The sequence below is a fragment of the Dipodomys merriami genome, unplaced genomic scaffold (genome assembly GCF_024711535.1).
Source record: "Dipodomys merriami isolate MVZ:Mamm:240054 unplaced genomic scaffold, mDipMer1.0.p SCAF_27, whole genome shotgun sequence".
Lineage (NCBI taxonomy): Eukaryota > Metazoa > Chordata > Mammalia > Rodentia > Heteromyidae > Dipodomys > Dipodomys merriami.
Window position 1 is genome coordinate 8,674,095 of NW_027204159.1, and position 21,911 is coordinate 8,696,005.

Consider the following 21,911-nt stretch of genomic DNA (forward strand, 5'->3'; position numbering starts at 1 on the left):
GTCACTTGTGTGCCTGGAAGCCTCACCAATTGCCTTTCATGGCACCCCCTCCAGACCTGGAAGGAGAGATGTACCCTTACTGCAAGTTCCTTCCAATCACTGAGAGACTTGGTAGCCTGGGAGAGATGGAGAAAGCTCAGGAGAGCTCTTAGTTAAGTCACTGAGGATAAAACAAATATTTCTGATTCAACTGGTAGAGTCTAACCCAGCAACTTCTGCTTCGCTCCATCATTCAGTCAACTCTTAGTAAGCATCTTCTGGAGACCAGACAGTGTGCCAGGTGTGAGAGAGATAAATCAGGCATGGTCCCTGCACTCCAGGTTTGCAGTGTGTTGAGGGAGAGACAATACTGATTAAACAACCACAAAAACAAGTACAAGATTCCAACTGTCTAAGCGCTGTGCATGGCAATACCAGATGCTGAGAACATGGGTTGGGAATTTGACCTAATCAGGGGGCAGGAGGCCATGCAGAAGGAAATGTGCCTGTGTTGAGATCTGAACGATGAGTACAAACTAGGTTGAAGACAAGTGGGAAGAGGACTCTGGCTGTAGGGATGAAAGTATACAAAGGCCTTATGGTGAGGCTTCTCAGAATCAAGGAATGACAGGAAGTTGTGACCATCTTAATAAGCCTATTGAGCCAGGTGCTGGTGGTTCACACTTGTAATCCTAGCTACACAGGAGGCTGGGATCTAAGGATCCTGTTTTAAAGCCAACCAGGGCAGGAAAGTGTGTGAGTCTTTTTTCCAATTAACCACAGAAAACCAGAAGTGGAGCTGTGGCTCGAAGTGATAGAGTACTACTAGCCTTGAGCAAAAGGAGCTTAGGGACAGCTTCCAGGCTCTGAATTCAAATCCCCTTCCCCGCCCCCCCCCAAAAAAAATGCAGATTGGAGTTAGAGAATGAAGTGAGGATATTTCTCTTATTCAATCTAATCTGGCTTTAGTCATCATTGCTTTCCTACCCTAGTCCCTTTCCATTATTATGCACATATCCTGACAGCTTATCTGATCAGTCAAGCCTATGTTGAATTCATCAGAAAACCTGGCCCAGGCTAGAGCCAGTACTAGGTCTCACTGCCTAGACAGAAGGAAGAAAAACTATTACAATATTCCGAAGCCCTTACCTGCCACAGGCTTCTTGTACATTCTTAGATCACCCTTTTACCGTCTGATCTCAGCAGCTGTTGTCCCAAGCCCTGAGCCAGCAAAGCTGGGTAACCAAGGCCCGCCCTGCCCTGCAGCTGTTCCCAGCTTCTGCAGAGCTTAGTGTTTGGCTTCTGACACCACCCTACTCTCCTAACATTCTCCACCCTGTGGCCTAACTGTGAATCCTCTTCTATCTGAGACACAATCTTCCTGTTCTATCTCCAATTAGGCAATCAATCATTCAACAAACAAGTAACAGCATTTGTTGTGCTTATAAAATAATACATATTTATTATAGAAACATAAATAAGAAATAATCAAGAGAAACTACTCATGTTTTTATAACCTAAGAAGAACACTATTATTATTATGAGGCTTTAATGTGGACCTGCTGTTGGCTGCCTTGTTCACAGCTGGCATGCTACCAGTTGAGCCTTGACTCCAGCCCAGCCTTTTGCTGGGTAATTTGGAGATGGAGTCTCATGGACTTTTCTGCAGACATCCTTCAGATCTTGGCCCTGAGTAGCTAGGATTGCAGGCATGTACCACTCATGCCTGGCAATTTATTTTTTTTAATGTGGAAAAAATTTAATAGATACAAAAGTAGTGAGGTAGTGTGATGAACCTCTGTGGTCCTACTATTTGGCTCTAACTCACATCCTACCTTGTGTTATGTATCTCACATCCTCCTGACACCTTTGCATTATTTTGAAGCAGATCTCAGATATAACAATTTCATCTGAGTCTTCTCTAAACATAATTTCATCTGAGTCTTCATTATCTTCAACAATGTGGTCAAACAGCATGCACAAGATTTGTGTTTTTGTTTTTAAAATCTGATCCATCTAAATGAATTGTTACAAACTGGTCTACACTTACCATTAAAAAAAAAACTTTGATTCAAAAACAGAAACAAAAACATCCAGGCAGGGGTGGCTCATACCCATAATCCTAACTACTCTGGAGGCTGAGATCTAAGGATCTCAAAACCAGCTCAGGCAGGAAGTCTGTAAGACTGTTATCGCCAATTAACTACCAAAAAACCAGAAGTGAAAAACTATGGCCCAAGTAGTAGAATACTAGCCTTGAGCAAAAAAACTCAGGTTCAGTACCCAAGCCCTGCATTCAAGCCCCAGGTCTGGCACAAAAGAAAGAAGAAAGAAAGGGGGGCAGGGAGGGAGAGGGGGGAAGGAAGGAAGGAAAGAAGAGAATAGAAAAGAGAAAGAGAAAGAAGAAAACAAAAAAAGTTTCATTCTCAGTCAAATTTCTTACAAGGTTTTTCTGGTTGTTGTTTTTTTTTGTTGTTGTTGTTGTTTTGCCAGTCCTGGGGCTTGAACTCAGGGCCCTGAACACTGTCCCTGAACTTCTTTTGCTCAAGGCAAGCACTCTACCACTTGAGCCACAGCACCACTTCTGGCTTTTTCTGTGTATGTCGTACTGAGGAATCCAACCCAGGACTTCATGTATGCTAGGCAAGCACTCTACCACTAAGCCATATTCCCAGCCCCTGTTTTTGGTTTTTGAGATAGGTTCTCCCTATACAGCCTTAATCTTGTCTTGCACTCTGTATGTACCCAGGCTACCCTAGAACTTGTGAGCTTCCAGCCACAGCATCCCAAATGCTGGTATGCTCATCATGCCTGGCATATTAGGGTTTTGTTTTTTTTTTTAACTACTACAGGGTTATCCTATTTGGTAGTCTGGGTTTCCCCCTCCCCCCTTCTTCTTTATAATTTATCAGGAAAAATTTTCAATATTAATACAAATTTTAAGGTAAAGGAATGACTTAAGTGGTAGAGCATCAGCCTAGCAACTATGAAGCCATAGGTTCAAATTCCAGGTCAGCACAAAAAAGAAATCTTCAAAAGTCACTTAATTATTGCATAGTAGTCCCTCATATGGATATATATGTGTATTTTTAGATGCTAATTGGCTCCTGCTATTTTAAAATTACATATGCATTTTCATTTTTTGTGTGCACATATTGGAGTTTGAACTCAAGGCCTGGATGCTGTCCCAGAGCTTTTCTTTCTCTCTCTCTTTTTTTGGGGGGGGGTCTGGTTGTGGGGCCTGAACTCTGGGCCTGGGCGCTGTCCCTCAGCTCTTCAGCTCAAGGCTAGTGCTCTACCACTTGAGCCACAGTGCCACTTCCAGCTTTTTGCTTATGTGGTGCTGAGGAATCGAACCCAGGGCCTCAGGCATGCAAGGCAAGCACTCTACCACTGAGCCAACTTCCCAGCCTCTCTTTCTCTCTTAAAGCTAGAGATTTGACCTGGGCACTGGTGGCTCGCACCTGTAATCCTAGCTACTTGGGAGGCTGAGATCTGAGATTGTAGTCCAAAGCCAGCCTGGGCAGGAAAGTCTGGGAGACTCTTATCTCCAATAAACCACTAGAAAACCAGAAGTGGTACTGTGGCTTAAGTGGTAGAGTGCTGGCCTTGAGCTGAAGAGCGCACCCAAGTCCAGAGTTCAAGCCCATGACCGACCAAAAAAAACCCACAAAAACTAGAGTTTTACCACCATAGTCTCATGGACTCTCTTACCCTGGCTGGCTTTGAACCACAATCCTCAGATCTCAGTCTCTTGAGTATCAAGGATTACAGATAGAAGCCACCAGCACTTGGCTGATATTGATATTTTAACAGTTAAATCCAGGCTGTTATCAGGCTGAAAGTCAACCTGACTTTCCCAGACTGCTCATTTTTGAGCATGTTGCAAGAAGCATTTTTTTTTTAGAGGTACTACCTCCTTCACTTATATACCATAGTGCATCAGGACATAAATGCTTTATACTGTGTCATCTCTGAAATTCTAGGGTCTGTCACCAGTACATAGTAGGTGCTTAGAAAAATGGCCTACTGCATGTAGTCCCTGGCCTCCACATTCACTTTCACCCTTCCTCTAGATCCTGGAAGAGACCCCACATCTGCTTCTGGGGTTCTGAGGCCTCCCCATTGAGGCTTAGTTGACTGTGGGTAAGCTTGCAGGCTCAGGGGTCATATTAGGACATTTAGGTTGCGGCTCTGTCACTTACCAGCTGTGTGACTTTGAGAAGGCCTCTGAGCCCTGATTTTATCTGTCAGAAAACAGAGATAATCATAACCTTTATCTGTAGGGTGGTATTTTCATCTGAGGATAAAACAGATGATAAATACATAACCCAGTTGGCCCAGTGCTCAGCCTAGGGAGCTCTCAGTGAATGGTTACAAAGAAGTCCCTCCCCCTCTGATTATTTTCTTGCCCTGCTTCTGAGAGCTGGCAGCCTGCCCACCTGCTTTTCCTCTAGCCTTCAAGAACCTCCTGAAGAATCCTCCTGACGGCTGGTTTCCAGCTGCCCTTCTACTCACGTCCTCTCTCCTTACCACTGTCCACCCCACTCAGCTATGGGGTCTCCCTCTTATCCCAAAGCTCTCCTCCCTCCTGCCCATCTTGTTTTCTCTCCCCACTTTATCCCCGTCACCTGGGCCTGAGCTCACTTGCCCCAGAGCTCAGTCAGGTTGGGAATGAGGACTTCCTAATTTTCATGGAGACAGAGGTGACTGACTAAAGATCTAATTTTAGGCTCCTGTCTTCCCAGGGGAGCCTGACTCTCATCTCAGCTCCTTTGCAGGAGAATGAGTGAGTTTTTGTTTTTGCCAGTCCTTGGGCTTGAACTCTGGACTTAGGCACTGTCCCTGAGCTCCTTTTGCTCAAGGTTAGCACTCTATCCCTTGAGCCACTGTGCCACTTCTGGCTTTTTCCTGTGATTAATTGAATATAAGCGTCTCACAGACTTTCTGCTCACGCTAGCTTTAAACTGCAATCCTCAGATCTCAGTCTCCTGAGTAGCCAGGTTTATAGGCATGAGCCACTGGCACCCAGTGAATGAGTGAATTTTAAACAATTAAATAGAAGAATGCCTTCAGAACTCGTGATCCAAAGTGTATCAGGTCCACTCCACTGTCCCAGGCTTATACCACCTCCCCTCAGGGGCTGAGGACCAGTTGCTGCCCAGCCTGGAAAGCACTTCCCAGTACCACACTTCTCCTGGGTGACTTGTTTTATTTTAAAATGTCTGAAACCTGTCAGAAACTTGAAGGAATAGTATGATGAACATCTAAGCACTTTTTTAACCTAGATTCATCAGTGGTTCATATACTACATTGTTGTTTTATCTTTCTGTGTAGACATGCACATGTACACAAACAATACACATACTTCGTGTGTCTGTGTGTGTCTGTGTGTGTCTGTGTCTGTGTATCTGTGTCTGTGTGAGAGAGAAAGAGAGAGAAAGAGAGAGTTTGGGATTTGAACTCAGGGCCTGTGTGCTGTCCCTGAACTTTTTTTGCTCAAGGATACCACTATACCACTTGAACCAGAGCTCCACTTCGGGTTTTTTTGTGGGCATAGTTTATGGAGATAAGAGTCTCACTTTCCTGCCCTGGCTGGCTTTGAACTCATCCTCAGAGCTTAGCCTCCTGAGTAGCTAGGATTACAGGCCTGGCTTGTAATTTATTTCCGAATCATTAGAAAGTAGATTTCAGACATAACATTTGACACTTCAGACTTCTATGTAACCTCAATGATCATATTTGAAGAATTTAGCATTAATAATACACAATCCATCAGCAGAATTTCCCAATGTTCCCAATATGTCTTTTCTTTTTGTGTGTGTCATTCCTGGGACTTTAACTCAGGGCCTGACCACTGTCCCTGAGTGTTTTTTGTTCAAGACAAAAAAAAAAAAAAAAGTGTCCTCAGATCTCTCCTGTCTCTTCCTAAGTGCTTAGCTTACCTTCAAACATTGGGGCTTAGTGAATTCTCCCTCCTTAGCCTCCTAAGTGCTAGACCTATAGGCGTGAACCACTATGTCCAGCTTTACAGACATACTTTTATTTTACATTTTATGGTGCCAGGGATTAAGCTCAGGTCCTTCCTTGCACACAGTAAGCACGCATTTCAGTATGAAGAAACAACCTTAGCCCTTGTTTTTTGTTTTTTGTTTTCCAGATAGTCATTTTGTAGCTTAGGCCGGCCTTAAACTGGAGATTTTGCCTCTGCCTCCCGAGCACTGGGATGACAGGCCTGTGTCACCATGCCTCGTGAACATATTTTTAAACATTTGTGACTAATAAGTTATCTATGGAGGATGCTTTGAAGTCTCTAACTCATTGTAGTATTTTGGAATTCATCAATGAGCAGTACCTAAGTCTATTTTTGCATGAGTAGTTATCAAGTAATGATTTGCAGTCACTGCTTCTACGTTGACTTAGCTGTCATTCTCCTGTAAGTCACCTGGGTGATTTGTCCAAATTCAAATTGACTGTCTTTTCCTTGGAGCAGCCTAGACTGACTGAGTTCTCTCACTCTGACCCTCCTTATTCACTCTAATGGTCCCTGCTCTTTGCCTCCGTTACCTTTGTCACAATTGCAATTACATTATTGTGTCATTATTTAACATTATCTTGTCAGTGTGCACTATGAGCACCATAGAGATGGACTATTGTTGTCATGCCCACAGCTACAAGTCCAGCTTATGGCCCAGTATCTGGTACATAGTGATTGCTCAATAAATATTCGTTGAATTAAATGGGCATAAAATCCCTACTCTTCCCACTCTTGGGAGGGAAGGAAAATATTTCTGCTTCAACTCCATCCCTAATTTTTAATTTGTTGTGATGGTATAGGAGTGACACAGTAACTGTGTATTCTTTTTTGAGCCTTAAACTGAACCTACTACTTGGGGACAGGGAGTCCCAGATTAGAGGAATCCATAAGTAATGACTGACCTGGCAAAAATTGTAAAGTTGTTGGTATGTTTATATACCACAATAACAACAACAGGGGCTGGGAAAGTGGCTCAGTGGTAGAGCACTTGCCTTGCATGCCTGAGGCCCTGGGTTCCATTCCTCAGCACCACGTAAGCAAAAAGAAAAAAGCCGGAAGTGGCACTCTGCTCAAGTGGTAGAGTGAGCTGAAGAGCTGAGGGACAGCGCCCAGGCCCAGAGTTCAGGCCCCATGACCGGACCCAAAAAAAAACCAAAAAACACAACAACAATAACAACAACAACACACATACACACAATTGCATCCCTGCAAAGCCTTTCCTGCAGCCTCCTTTCTTCTCATCTAATCAGGCAACAACTGTTTATTGAGGAACTTCTCTGTGCCAGATGGTACCAATAGTTAGCAACAAGTTAGATTTGATATGTCTGTCAGGGATGTTTCCTTTTTCCCCTCTGCAAATGAAAATAATTCGATCTTTGAATCCCTTTTCCCAACCCCCCTCACAAACAGCATGGGAATTAGCACCATGGGAAAAATCTAAATGGAATAGAAATTCCTTGGGGCTCCTTTTATAGTGTAATAGTTTAAAAAATTATGGATCACATCATGTTGGTTTCCATGCATAAAGCCTCTAAGCATCCCAATGAGGTCCAGGTGCCAGGCTTCCCACTGGGTACTTTAGTAGAGGCTGATACAAGGCCTGCCTCCCCGAAGTCAGGGTGATAGAGGAGTCACAGTCACAGGTGACCATGTTACCCATGGGCAGGCACCTGACTCCGCCTGGATAAGTCTGAAGATCGCCTTAGATAAAGTTCACTCTTGCTGCCAAGGTAAAGGCCAAGGACTGACATTCCAGAGAACCACATCCACCCACCCAGGATGCTCAGCAGGAGGGAGCCTGAGGGACAGGGAGGAGCCTGGGGGAAGGGCTGATGAGTGGAGCTGCAGAGGGCAGGATGATGAAATAGGAAGAGCATCTGAGGTGCCCATGGATTTTATTCTGAGGGTTTAGGAAATCCTTTCTCACTACCCCAGGGTCTCTTAGGGTCTCCTGCCTCTCCTCTTTGGTTCTCTCTGGTTCCAACCCTTTCTCTAACTCTTAAGTATTCTCTCCCATTTCCTTTTTTTCCTGTCCTCCGGAGAGAGTCTCCGGACAGTAAGCCATACCCTCTTATGGGATACAATTCATTAGATGCCTTAAGACACTACTGGTTTGCAGATCTGACTTCTGACAGATTCTGTAAGCTCCTCTGACTCCACTCGAAGGTTGTGGGTGTGGGGTGGGAATAGGACAGTAGACTGGGGAACCCTAGGAGGGGGCTAGTAGGGGTAGGGAGCAGCAGGGCTGGCCTGGGACACTGCTCACCATCTGTTTTCTCTCCAGTTCCCAAAATGGTGATGAAACTGGCACCTGGCCCAACAACCAATTTGACACAGAGATGCTGCAAGCAATGATCCTGGCCTCTGCCAGTGGTAAGTGTGGTGAGATGGGGTGGGATGTGGGTGGGATGTATGGAGGGCTAGGAGTACCTTCCACAGCCACTGTGGCTCAATGCTGTTTTTTGTTTGTTGGTTGGTGGGGTATTTTGCCAGTCCTGGGGCTTGAACTCAGGGCCTGGGAACTGTCCCTGAGCTGCTTTTTGCTCAAAGCTGGCATTCTACCACTTGAGCCACAGCACCACTTCTGGTCTTTTCTGCTTATGTGGTACTGAGGAATCGAACCCAGGGCTTCATGACTGCTCAACAAGTACTCTACCACTAAGCCACATTCCCAGCCCTCAATGCTGGTTTTCTACCTGGTTAACAATGGTTTCTGTAGGTCTTGCAGCTTGTCAGAGAGGCTCCATGATTTCAGGTCATAGATTCAAGCTAAGGAATAGCAGAGAGATTGTGGGCTCTGGGATGCTTAGAGTAGCAATTTATCAAGAAGTGAGGGTAGTAGTTACCTGTCTAACTTTAGAAGGGGACAGTAAGGTCAGGTCCTAGGTATAGTTTTTACCATCCTGTGACGTTAATCAGTTTGCTCAGTTTCCCCAGGCAAGAAAATGGGGATGGATGAGAATGTTGAAAGAGATGACGTTGGTCACCATGCATTGTATTCATCAACTGCTTTGTAGAATGAATGGCAACTCCTTTGTACAACTACTTAATGATAATAAAGACATTTATATTAAAGTTTTTTTTAAAGAAGAAAATGGAGATAGGCTGAGTGTAGTGGCGCACATCTGTAAATTCCAGCATTCAGGAAGTGGATTGTGAATTAAGAGACCGGCCTGGGCTACATAGGACTTGGTTTTTCCACAGGTGAACAAATTGCCCATGTGTACTATAGACCTAGCCAGTGGTGGCTGTCCATAAAGAATCACAAGGGTCATGAGCAGGGGAAAAAGAATCATATCATCAGTGTCTAAGAGCACAGGTTTTGAAGCTGGCCAACCTGGGATTTAGATCTTGGTATTAACACTTGGCTGTGAGGCCTTAGGTAAGGTATGAAGCCCCTCTGGGCCTCATCTGCACTTACTATATAAATAGATCTTGGAAAGTGGCGCTGTGGCTCAAGTGGTAGAGTGCTTGCCTTGAGCTGAAGAACGCAGGGACAGCGCCCAAGCCCACCTTGAGCTGAAGAGCGCAGGGACAGCGCCCAAGCCCAGAGTTCAAGCCCCATGACCGACCAAAAAAAAAAAAAAGAATAGATCTCATGGTAATGTGAGGGCATCAGCTAGGTGACAGCCCTCAGCTAGGTGACAGAGAATAAATGCACAATACATGGTGGTTGTAACAAACTACTCATTATCTTCATTGACCTACAGAGCTAAAGGTCAGATTTAGAATAATGCCTATTAATAAGGACTAGTGGAACAGCAAATGGGAGCTTTACAGGGAGGCTGGTTAAGGTTAAGGCACTGAGAGCCATGCTCTGTAGCCAACCTGGAGGATGAATAGGTAGAGAACCCAGAGAAATAGCACTGTAACCATGCAGGGCACATGCTAAACGGACTTTCACATCTCCACAGTTTCATCTCCACAGTCTGCAAGCTAGGTCTGATTATTTACACTTGAAAGAGGGGGAACATGAGATGTCACCTTCCTCAAGGCCCAAAGTTCTGAACTGTCCAGCTGCCACTCTAACCCGACTCTATGCCCAAGTTCACACCCTTTCTACTACAAGGAATCTCTGCCTTTAGATCCAGCCTCAATTTGCCCCCCTCTCAGCTTACTTGATCTAGAGGCTGACCTAATGATATACATTCTTCTTCCAGATTAGGGTTGCCAGATAAAATATAGGATGCCCAGTGAATTTCAGATAAATAAGTGCTGTATTATCATAAGTACATTTCAAAATGTCAGATGAGACAGACTACTCAAAAATTACTCGTTGTTAACCTGAATGCAAGTATAATTAAATGCCCTAAGTTTCTATATGCCATTTTTCTGGCAACTCTGCCCTAGATGTCTGTGAGGGTAAATGGGGTCAGGGCTATGGATGACCAGAGAACAGGGACAGAGACCACAGAAGGGACAGGTGGCAGGGCTGTTAGCCTCTGGGGTAGAGCTCTCCCAGGTCTGGTGGGGCCTCTGACCCTTTGAGAAGCCAGTACTCAGTAAGTATGAAAGAGACAGGAGGCTGGGTCTGGGGAGATGCCAACTCTGGCTCTTGAGGGAAGTAAACAGGGCTATTTAGCTTTTGTGGCCTTGAGGCCTTTTTCTGTCTCTAAGGCCAGAAAATAGGCTTTTTAGCCTAAATCCAGATGTTAAAAACTTAAATGGAAGCTGTATTTATGGCTCAAAACCTTCCGGGAAGGTCTCACTAGAGCTGAGCCAAGGCAACACGCTCCCCTGTCAGACTCCACCCACCCTCCAGCCTACCCTGGGCCTGACCCAAGGCAGAGCCTGGGCCCTGGGGAATGGGCTTGGGGTGGATGTGGTGGGGTCAGGGCCTGCCCTCACTTTCACACCTACTTCCTAGGCTCCTGGAGTGGAGCCCAACCAGGCCTGGCTGGCTGCGGAGTGGAGAGGGAGACTTCCTTAGGAGACTTTAAAAAATACTCAGGGGAGCTGTGCTCCCAAGGAGGCTGCAGTTTGCAGCTCCTCCAGCTCTGAGCCAGCTTCATGAGGCCTTCCTGGCTTTGCCTCAGGCTGGACTGGGAATGTTGGGAGGCCAAGGGACAGATGGTAACCTGGCCAGGGGACAGGTGGTAAACTGGAGCTGGATAGGAAGCCAGCATCCCCACACCTTTTCCAGCCAGAATCTATGCCTAGAATAAGGTGTTGGAAGAAAGGAGGACATACGAGAAGGAGCTACTGAAGAACCCATTTCCAGAGGACCAAAGGTGGCAGAACAATGTCTTTCCTCCTGATGGGGAAGCTGAGAAGCATTGCTTGAGTGATCCAGGGTCTGGACCTAGAGCACACAGTTCCTAATGGCATGGTTAATCAGACACAGTGTCAGTCTGTTATACTCTGGATTCCCCACTTTTCTCTGCCTCTTGATCCATCCCAATTTCATGGAATCCCATATGATGGGGTTGCTTTGTCCTTTTTGCCTATTATGGATGCTTCTCAGAGATCTTGGGTGCATGTAGGGTGTGAATGGACCACTGGGTCCACACTGCCTTTCTCTGTCTCCCTTCTCTGTTTCTACACCTCTCTAGCTCTGTCTCTTGTCTCTGTCTTTCTCTGTTTCTATCTCTCTCTGTCCTTCCTCCAGTTTCTCTGTCTCACACTTTCTGGCGCCTCTTTGGCCTCTCCTGAAGCCCCTAAATCACTCTGAAATCCTTGCTCTTTGAAGCCTGATCTCGGCCCTTCCCCCTTCCATTCTCAGGCGGCGGCGGAAGCTGCCAGTGGCTGGCGGCTGGAGGGGAGGGGCTGGCTTGAGAGGACTGGCTCCCTCCTGGAGTTAATTAGGGAAAAACGAGGAAAAGTCAAGGAATACAAAGGCTAGGGGAGGGAGCGGAGGAAGTGGGCAGCTGCGCTCTCCCACCCCGGCCCTCTTCCTGTACGCCACCTCCTCCAGAAGGCTCTCAGCTTCCACAGCTTGGGGATTTGAAAATGGAGGCTGTGGAAATGCTGGCACTGGGATGTGTTGATAGAAAAAGACTGAAGAGTATCTCTGCACTTCCTTCTCTTACCCTCCCTTTCTTGCATTCTCTCTGTTACCCAAACATCAAAAATATTTCCTGCCTTTCCATTTCTCAATCCCTGGTTAGTGTCCCAGGATTACTCAGCTTCTCCAGCTTTAGTCAGTCTCTACTCGATCCCAAGGTCTGTGGTGGGAGTCAGGGGAGGCTGGGAGGAGCTCCCTGGGCAGTACCTTCCTAGGGCTTTTAACTCTGCTGGGCCTCAGAGGAGGAATTAGGGTGAGCACAGGGAATTAGCAGTGAGCACAGAGTCAAACTGTCTCTTCCAGCAACCTCTGCACTTCCAGGGAGAGTGGAGGCCATTACACTGAGGAGGATGACAGCTATGACAGCAGCAGGTAGCATTTATTGAGGAGTTACTAAATGCCAGACACTGGATGAAGCTCAGCCTCCTTTAATCTTCACCCAGAACCTGTGATCCATTTCCCTGTCTTTCAACATCAACCATATACACAAAGCACCCAGAGACCTTGCTCTGTTGCAGCCCTATTAGGGAGTGTGGAAGGGCCCAAGTAAGCTAGGGCTATGATACATACTCCTCTGCATGGTAGTAGGAAGTTACTGACAATGATCTCTAATGTCACCAGGCTCAGACACTCAAGCTTATATCTTCACTGTACCTAAGCTGTCTGGTCCTTGGGATTGTAGTCTTCTTAGTCTCACAGAATATACTGCCTCTCTGCCTCTGTTCTATCTCCTTTGTCTTTGGAGAAGGTGTAAGGTTCACGCTGCTGGCAATGACAGAAATGACTTTCCTCCAGCACACACTTGGATATTACTAGGCCTGAGTCCTGCTGTAACATGTACTGTCTGGTATGGCCTTCTTTCTCCCCTCGAGAGCCAAAATCACTGTTGAATCTGAGCTTGTTTCTCTCTTTTTTTCTTTTGTGTGTGCTGGTTGTGAGGGCTTGAACTCATGGCCTGGGTACTGTCCCTAGGTGTTCTCCCCCACCCCCCCACCCCTTCTCAAGGCAAGTGCTCTACTATTGTGGGCCACAGTTGCACTTCTGGCTTTTTTTGGTACTTACTTGGAGATGAGTATTGGGGTGGCCCCCCAAAATTGGGGTCTGTGATCAGAGGAACGAGACTGAAACAAAGCGAAAATCAGACAAAACTATATTTCATGCCAAGCATCTAGAAACAGACTGACCTGACCGGTCAGGGCCGCCTTGGTAGAGTGCGAACCTAGCCCAGCTGCACGGGCTAACTTTTATAGGGAACAGGCCATCCAGTTTAGGCTGGCCACACGCAGGTGGCCAGTAGCATTGCAACACTCGCACAAAATTACAGTTATGTTGGGCCACATGCAGGTGACCAATGAGGTTACAACTTATCTCTAAGCAGTTGCTTAAACTAGCCTACCACTTTGGTCAGTTTTGTCGCGCGGGTTTGGCCTGGGTGGAGGGGTGGGGAGAGGGGGATGCATTCCTTGGTGGGGGGTGTTACATATGTGCTCGTTAATGATGCATCCACCTGGCCTTTAGGCTCTGTTACCAGAGACTTGCAATCCACATTTTTCCTAAACTTGTAAACAAGATGGATGTTTAACCAGGGTGGAGTCACATAGGCTCACTGGGTCCTAACATTAAGATTGGGTCCCAACAATTAGTGTCATGGACATTGCTGCCCAGCTTCAAACTGAGATCCTCAGATCTCAGCTTCTTTAGAAATTAGGATTATAGGGGTGAGCCACTGGCATCTGGCAAGGAATCGTGGCACTCTGATGCTGGATCTCAACTCTTCCCCTTTCTATTCCCAGGTCAGAAGGAAGCTAGGAATTGTAGTCAAATTACACCAGAAAATGAATGCTTGAGACTGGCAAAGTGGTATAATACATACCTGTAATCCTAGCTCTTGACAAACAGAGGCATGAGGTTTGTAAGCTTGAGGCTACTAGCCCTGGCTACATAATGAGTTCCAGACTAGTTTGGGCTGCAAAGACTCTATCTTAAAGAATAAAAGAAAGAGCCGGGCTCCGGTGGCTCATGCCTGTAATCCTAGCTATTCAGGAGGCTGAAATCTGAGGATTGCGGTTCAAAGCCAGCCCCGGCAGGAAAGTCCGTGAAACTTTTTTTTTTTTTGGGGGGGGGGTCCGGTCATGGGGCCTGAACTCTGGGCCTGAGCACTGTCCCTCAGCTCTTCAGCTCAAGGCTAGTGCTCTACCACTTGAGCCACAGCGCCACTTCCGGCTTTTTTTCTTTTTGCTTATGTGGTGCTGAGGAATCGAACCCAGGGCCTCAGGCATGCAAGGCAAGCACTCTACCACTGAGCCACCTTCCCAGCCCTCTGTGAAACTCTTATCTCCAATAAACTACTAGAAAACCGGAAGTGGCAGTGTGGCTCAAGCGGTAGAGGGCTCGCCTTGAGCTGAAGAGTGCAAGGACAGCACCCAAGCTGAGTTCAATCCCCATGACCGACCCCCCCCAAAAAAAAAGAACAAAAGAAAGCCTGTAAGCACACACACACACACATACACACACACACACACACACACACACACACACACACCAGAACTATGGTTAATAATATAATATATATCACAAGCACTGGTTATATATCATAACCACTGCCTAGTATGGAAGCTAGAGTCTCCTACACGAAAAGTGAGGGCAAAAGTTTAGGGCCTGGGGGTCCACCCTGAGAGAGCTACTAGCTAGCAGGTTATGAGCACTTACCCTTCACCAGGTGCTATTTAGGTAATTTACATAGAATTTCTTGTTTAGTTTTCACAAAAACCATGGATATGCTTTCTTGCCTCCATTTTGCAGATCATAATCCTAAGATGGTTAGATAAACTTCTATAGGATCACAAGAAGAAAAAGAGCTAGAAGCCAGGCCTGGGTAGCTCATGCCTGCAATCCTAGCTACTCAGGAGAAACCATCTAGAGGATCATAATGCGAAGCCAGCCCAGACAGAAAAGTCTGTGAGATTCCATCACCAAAACAACTAGCAAAAAGCTAGGCTAGAAGCATGGCTCAAGTGATAGAGTGGTAGTTGAACAAGCAAACCAAGCAAGGTTAAGAGCCTGAATTCACAAAATAAAAACAAAAAACAAAACACCCCTAGAAATCAAACCTAGGTTTTGTCACTGTACTTGCTGATCCTTTCTTTGTCTTTGCAGAGGCTGCTGATGGAAGCTCCACCCTGGGAGGGGGTGCTGGCACGATGGGCTTGAGTGCTCGCTATGGACCCCAGTTCACCCTGCAGCATGTGCCTGACTACCGCCAGAATGTCTACATCCCAGGCAGCAATGCTACACTGACCAATGCAGCTGGCAAGCGGGATGGTAAAACCCCAGCAGGTGGCAATGGCAACAAGAAGAAGTCTGGCAAGAAGGAGAAGAAGTAGTGTGGAGGCCAGGCCTAGAGCCACAGGGCAGCCTCCCTCCCCAACCAGCTCAGCTTCACCTTACCTGTACCCAGGTCTCAGAATTCCAGGGCTCACCCCCAGGATATTGGTAGGGGCCAAGGCCATGCTCCCCTTGGGAAACAGAAACAAGTGCCCAGTCAACATCCCCCCCCTTTCTCTGCCCACAGGGGGGGTTGAATATGCAAGGGGAGTTCTGCTGGGAACCCCCATCCAATCAATTGCTGTATCTGTGGGGGTTGTGGGGGCAAGTGTAGACACCAAGTACCATTTGTCACACGCCCTTTAGTTTCAGCTGAACTCCTCCATCTTCCAACTCAATTAGGCCATTTGTCCCCTGCCTCCCTCCTCTCCATCCCATCTTACTCTTAAAAGTTCCCTTGAACAAGGTGGTTGGGGGGTGTTGAGGTACCAGGTAACCTAAACAGGCTCATGGTTCTGAAGTTGGAAGAGCATCGTGACCTCTTGGCCTTTCCTCCAGTTCTCAATTTTCCCCCAAAGCAGGGTTTGGTGCCAACCCTTTCACCTCCTTCTAGAGCAGAGACTCATGGTCAAGTATGGGGGGATACAGTCACCATCCCCATGGTACTGATACTTGCTGGATTTAGGGAAGGCATTTTGCCACCAAGCCTCTTCCCAATGCCCTGGGGACCAGTCTTCTGTTTTTCATTGTTTGATGTTCCCAATGCATGCTGTGACTTCCCTAGCACTCCTCTAACAAGACTACATTGCATGTTCTGAGACAGTAGGGGGTGGTAAGATAAAGAAGGGAAGTGTATGTATATGGCTGGGGGGGGATGGATGAAGGTTGGCCCAAGGTTACCAGGGGCTTGCAGAAGGCTCTGTATGTCCCCGAATACTAGCCAAATCCTCAAATTCCAGCCATAAACACGTACTAGGCTGGATCCTCCACCTTCTATATTGGGTTCAGCCTAGGCAGCCAGCTTTGGGGGCTGAGCTACCGGGACCAATGGATTTAAACTGGCATTTCAGTCCAAGGAAGCTCTGAGTGGATTTAGGGTCAGGTCCTCTGGAGAGGTCAGAGGAACCTCTGTGGGTGCTGGGTACTCCAGAGGTGCCCCCCAGTGGAAGGGTCAATGGAGCCCCAGTGGGAAAGGAAGGCCCAAGGAGGCCATTCTTGATCCCTAGATTGGGGCCAAAGGAGCTAGAGCAGGGACCAAATGGACCGAAAGTCTCAGCCCATCATGGGGCTTCTCCAGGCAGGGTCCTTGCCCTCTTGAAGCCTGTTTTAAACTCTCCCTGCCAGGTGCCCTTTCTTCTCGGTGAAGGCCACTGCCCAGGGCCCTCCTCCGCCCCCTAGTGGCCAGAGCCTGGTTAAAGTCCCCCAGTGCCTCCTTGTGTATAGACTTTCCTCTCCCCACTCCCTTCTGCCCCTGTGGTCCCGTTCATCCAGCGGGGCCTCTAGAGAACCCTATCCCAGCCCTTCCAGTATAGTGTAGAGCCCCCTCCCCCGGCTGGTGTAGAATAGCCGATAGTGTAGTGCGGTGTGCTTTTACGTGATGGCGAGTGGGCAGCGGGCGGCAGGCTGGCGCAGCCGTCTGTCCTTGAATCTGCCTGCGGCGGCCCGTGCTGTGTTTTGTGCTGTGTCCACGCGCTGCGGCGACCCCCTCCCTGGTACTGACTCTTCTATAAGCGCTTCTCTTTGCATAGTCACGTAGCTCCCACCCCCATTCCCTTCCTGTATCTCACGCAAGTTTTATACTCTAATATTTATATGGCTTTTTTCTTCGAAAAAAAAATAATAAAAAGATTTCTTCTGAAAGGCTGGTTGTTTCTGTTGGAGAAATGGAGTCCCTGGCATTTGTGTAGGAAAAAACAGGTTTGGGAAGATGACAGTTTGAGTCTTGGTTTTGTGTCATTGAGTGTGTGTGTGTGTGTGACAGAGAATGTCGCCGTGTCTACGGCTATCCAATATGGCTGTGCGTGCTTCCTACACCTTTGTGCATCTGTAACTGTGCGATGGGCTGGAAGAGTGCTTGTGCACCTGAATGCGGCGTGTGATGGGCTGGCGCGTCCGTCGTGGGGCGGGGAGCTTGACTGCCGCGTGTCCGTGTGCAATTGAGTGCGCAGCAATACGCCTGCGGCTGTCTGCGTTAGGCAGCAGTCTCCGGGCAGAAGAGGAGCCCCTGTGCGGGCGGGGCGGCGGTGGGGGTGGGGGTGGGGAGCGCTGAGGACGCAGGGTTCGCTTCCTTAGCGCATGTCCCTTTCCACTAACATTACCACCCCGCCCCCTCCGCGCACTGGCTAGGGCTTAGGAGGATGGATTCTCTCTTCCGCCTCCCTCCACACACCCTCAACCCGCCCCCAGCTGCCTAGAGGCTTGGGGGAACACCGCAACGTGGGAGGGAATGAATGCAGGGGGGAAAGCGGAGGCGATTCTCTCTCCAGGCTGATCCATAGCCTGCGTCTCAGGTTCCCTATTTGGAATTTGCATTTCTGTTCATGGCTCTTGGGGGGCACATCCCTTTCTGGAGGGGGTAAAGAGGACTGAAAAGGACGTGCGGGAAGAAATGACAGACCCAGCTCGCCCCATCCTCCCACCTCGGGGGTGCTTCTCTATTCGCCCCTCCCCCCCCCCCCCGCTCTCCCATCCCCCACCCCTCAGAGCACATCGATTTGCTAGGTTGCTGCAGTCCCTTGAAAACGCCGAAAAGGGGAAGGAGGATCAGGAAGAGAAGGGCAGAAACGCATTGGGGTTATTAGGAGGGTCAGCGAAGGCTTGCCCAAGTACAGAGCAGGGGGAGGCGGTCTCTGGGCTTTTCTCCATTAGGATTCTCTGAGGCAGGTTCTGCCGCCTCAGGTCTGTTGTCATGGAAACCAAGCCTTCCAACCGAGCATCTGGAGGCGACTTTCTTGCTTGGGAGGAAGGGTGGCTTGCAAGCTGAGATGGGAGCAGAGTTTTGTTTCTCTGCTGGGGTGCAAAGGGGCGGGGTGCCGGGCGCCTGGGTTCTATTCCAGGCACAGCAGCAGACGGGGAGAGCTCATGAGCAGCAGTGGTTGGTCCCCTAATTGGTATGTGTGCCTGTAAATGTCTGAGCCAGAACCCATGGCCTGGGGAGAGGAAGGGTGGAGGCAGGCAGCCACCCCCACACCTCTGGCTATAACGGGGAGGCAGCTGCCCCAGCCGGCATTGGGACTATTTAAAGGGGTTTTTAGAGGCTGCACAAGTGGGTTTGCAGTCCTCTCCAGGTCCCTCCCTGTCCATACTAGACGTGCTTATTGCTGTAAGGTTTGTGTGGTCCGTAGTGGCAAGTCATCTGGAGTTCGACCTCCGGCTCTGACCTCTGCAGCTTTCCAGCCCTAGCCTTAATGCCCTCTAGCCTAGAATGTGGTCAGAGGTTACTGAACTGCCAAGCATGGGAATGGGAGTCAGATGCTCTGCTTTGCACAAGAGGCACAGGTAACCATAAGTAAACTATGACATCTGGGGACATGGAGAAGTGAGATTTAAGAATTAAAGGTCTCTATGCCAAGAGGTAGCAATGTGGAAGAGCCAAGAAGCTGAACTGATTACCTTATTTCATTAATGAGAGAAAATGACCCCGAGGCAAGATCTGCCATTCAGAAACACCATGGAGTAATATATTGACCTAGGCCCTGGGCCCAAGTATAGTGTCTGATAGCTTTAGTTTTTGCCTAGTTTATCAGATAAACCAGAGATGTGACACAGAAGAAGCAGAGGCACCCAGACTGGAGTGAAGAAGGCAGCTGGCACTGTTTGAATGTTTTATTAACTGTTGGAAACAAACCCATCAGACCAGAGGTGATGGCACCCCAGAAGCCCCAGAGGCGAGGCGAACAGGTTTGCATTTGTCCCCTTACCTTTTTTTTTTTTTATTATTAAATGCATCTTACTAAAGTAGATTTAAAAAAGAAAGGGCCAAAGCCCCAGATGTCATTGAGCAAGGGGAAGTAGGTGACCCAGGGGAGCGACAGCCTTCCTGTCCCATAGTCTCTCCAGGAATCATTCAGAGGAGCTTCCAGTGCCCCTTCAGACACAAGCTTAGCAACCCAACCTTCCTTGCTGGCCACAAAGCCCCTTCTGTAGGTGCCCTCGGGTCTCCTAAGCTCCCCCTGGGCTAACAGCTCTAATTCTGGGCCAAACCCAAACAGTGCCACTCTCAGTAGCTGTAGTTTGAAAGCTGGAAGGAGCATGCGGGCAAAACTGTCACCCTTAGCCAGAGAATGTGAGCTTCCTGATCCTGAGGTTGGGCCACCAAGCAGTTTGGTTTGTGCACTATTCAGATGGGAGCAAGGGTATAGTGTGCAGGGTACCCTCTCTCACTTCCCAGCGTCTAGTTAGCATCTGCACATTTGGCTTGATAATTAAATTCATAAACTGTGGCCCCAGAGCTCCTGCTATTCTGAGGACCTGGCTTAGCCCAATCAGAGGAGACTCATCTTGGCCCATAAGTGGTGCTGGGAGTGATCTGCCTTGGCCTCAGAAGTTTTAAGGGCTGAGGCCAAGGTCTAGGGCATATTCAGGATGGAAGCCAAAGAAGAATCCTCAGGAACTCCTGAACCTACATCAAAACCTCTTACATTATGGAGGGGGAAGGGAAAAGGAAGTTATCTTAAAAAATTTTTTTTTCATACAAAAATAGATCCATATGCAAAACAATTTCTCAGCCAGGAGGCTCCACCTCCCATATCCTTGGAGACAGAGGGTTAGGTGCTGGGATGGTGAACTATAGCCTATCTCCAAATGAGATGCACCAAAGCTCTAGGGAAGGTGTGAGAAGAGACCTTGGCTCAATGGCCTGGGGGCTGGTGCAGAGGGTCCAGGGAAGCAAGGGCATAAAGCATAGCAAGCAGCAGGCTGGGGGCAGGCCCCATGCTGTTACTATGCCCTGTGGGCTCAGGCCTGGGCCACAGTGGAACAAGTGGTCCAGAGCCTTGTTTAGGAGGTTTTTCCCAAGAAGGTGGGGTTAAGGGTGGGATTTGCTCCCCTGCTTCCTCAGAAGCAATTCCCAATGCCACAGCACTAGTAATAAATAATAGCCAGGAAGAAGAGCCGAGGTGACAGCAGTAAGACGAGGGATCTACCCATAGGTTCACAAGCCCCATGCTGTTTCTCAGGGCCAGAGAAACCACAAAAGAAAAGCACAAAATCAGCAAGATTGACCTAAGGGAATGCCCACTATAAAGTCAGGCTGAGAAAAGCAGGCTGGACCTTGCCTGAGACCAGGCCCTCTGGGTAACAGAGAGGAGACAGGGTTAAGGCAGCACACACAGACCCTGCTTTGGTAACGACAGCCAGGGCTGGCTGGGTTGGGCTCAGACCTTCCCAAACTGCCCTTTTCCTCTGGCCTCCAGGCAGCTGAAGCTGTAGGTGTTCAGAGGGCAGCAGGCCAGGCAGAAAGGCAGGGTCAGGTGGTAGGAATGGCCGCCTCAGAGGAATGTCCCCTTGGCCCTTTAGGCACATGCTTCAGGTGCACAGTCCGGGATCCATTTAGGAACTGCCATGGCCACAGAGCCCAGTTTAACTTGCACGGCCAACCAGCTCCTTGGCTTCCTCAAGGATTGTGGGGATTCCTTCACTGTTCTTGGGCACCTTGGCAGGAACAGAAGACATGGCATCGTCCTTGGTCAGCTCCGAAGCTAGCAAAGATGTGACTGCACACCCGGCCTTTCTGTTGGCTGCAAGAGAAGACATGACAGATCTGTCCATGGAAGACTCATATTCCTAATTTCTTTCTTTGTGCTGATCCTGGGGCTTGAACTCGGGCCTGGGCTCTGTCTCTGAGCTTTTCTGCTCTACCACTGGAGCCAAAGTTCTACTTTTGGCTTTTTTTTTTTGGTAGTTTAGTGGAGATGAGAGTCTCATAGACTTTCCTGCCCAGGGGAGACTTTGAACTGTGGTCCTTCTATTTCTTTCCACCTTTACAGCAGATATTCAGCAGAAGCCATGCACATATGGCTGCCTTGTCTAGTTCACATAGGCACTTTACTTTGAAAATGGAGAAACAGAGCCTCAACATGTGGGGTAGTTTTAAATGGAAAAGAATGTAAGAATATGGTATAAAAGGGCAAATCTTGTCCTTGCTCCCTTGTGTGATGATGGTACCAAGATCTAAATACAGCTACACAGTAGGAACTGGAGAGAAAAAGTACTCAAAGTCATTTTCTCATCATAGTTTACTGGAATTAAATATGTTAAAGCTTAATAGGTAATATTTTTTTCAGTGGTCTACTGAAGAAAGCTGTTAAGCCAAAACACATGCCAGCCGCAGGAAGGCTCTTACTTAGCAGAAAGTGGCCTACATAGACTAAGATAACACCTGTAAAGAAGAGCAACAGCCACTAATATTGCATGCATCCTCCCCCTGTCTGCTTCTTTTCCACCTCTCAAGGACTCTATAAGGTATAGGGTGTGTGTGTGTGTGTGTGTGTGTGTGTACTTATGTTCTCCTAATGCATGCGTTGTATGGGAAAAGATGAATGTATGCCAGAAGTCAGAAGATCAAGG

At 48.0% G+C, this 21,911-nt stretch overlaps 2 protein-coding genes across 23 annotated transcripts in view; one reads left to right on the forward strand and one right to left on the reverse strand.

Moving 5' to 3' along the window:
• LOC138837441 (protocadherin gamma-C4) overlaps positions 1-17,204 on the forward strand; it is a 219,059-nt gene extending 201,855 nt beyond the window's left edge. For all 22 annotated transcript variants that reach the window (XM_070036242.1, XM_070036243.1, XM_070036245.1 and 19 more), the window contains 2 exons: positions 8,301-8,389; positions 15,177-17,204. In XM_070036242.1, coding sequence (XP_069892343.1) covers positions 8,301-8,389; positions 15,177-15,403 — 316 coding nt within the window. In that variant the 3' untranslated portion in view covers positions 15,404-17,204. The remainder of the gene's footprint in view (positions 1-8,300; positions 8,390-15,176) is intronic.
• Positions 17,205-19,155: 1,951 nt separating this feature from the next.
• Diaph1 (diaphanous related formin 1) overlaps positions 19,156-21,911 on the reverse strand; it is a 104,721-nt gene continuing 101,965 nt past the window's right edge. The window contains exon 28 of the mRNA XM_070036249.1: positions 19,156-21,082. Coding sequence (XP_069892350.1) covers positions 20,925-21,082 — 158 coding nt within the window. The 3' untranslated portion in view covers positions 19,156-20,924. The remainder of the gene's footprint in view (positions 21,083-21,911) is intronic.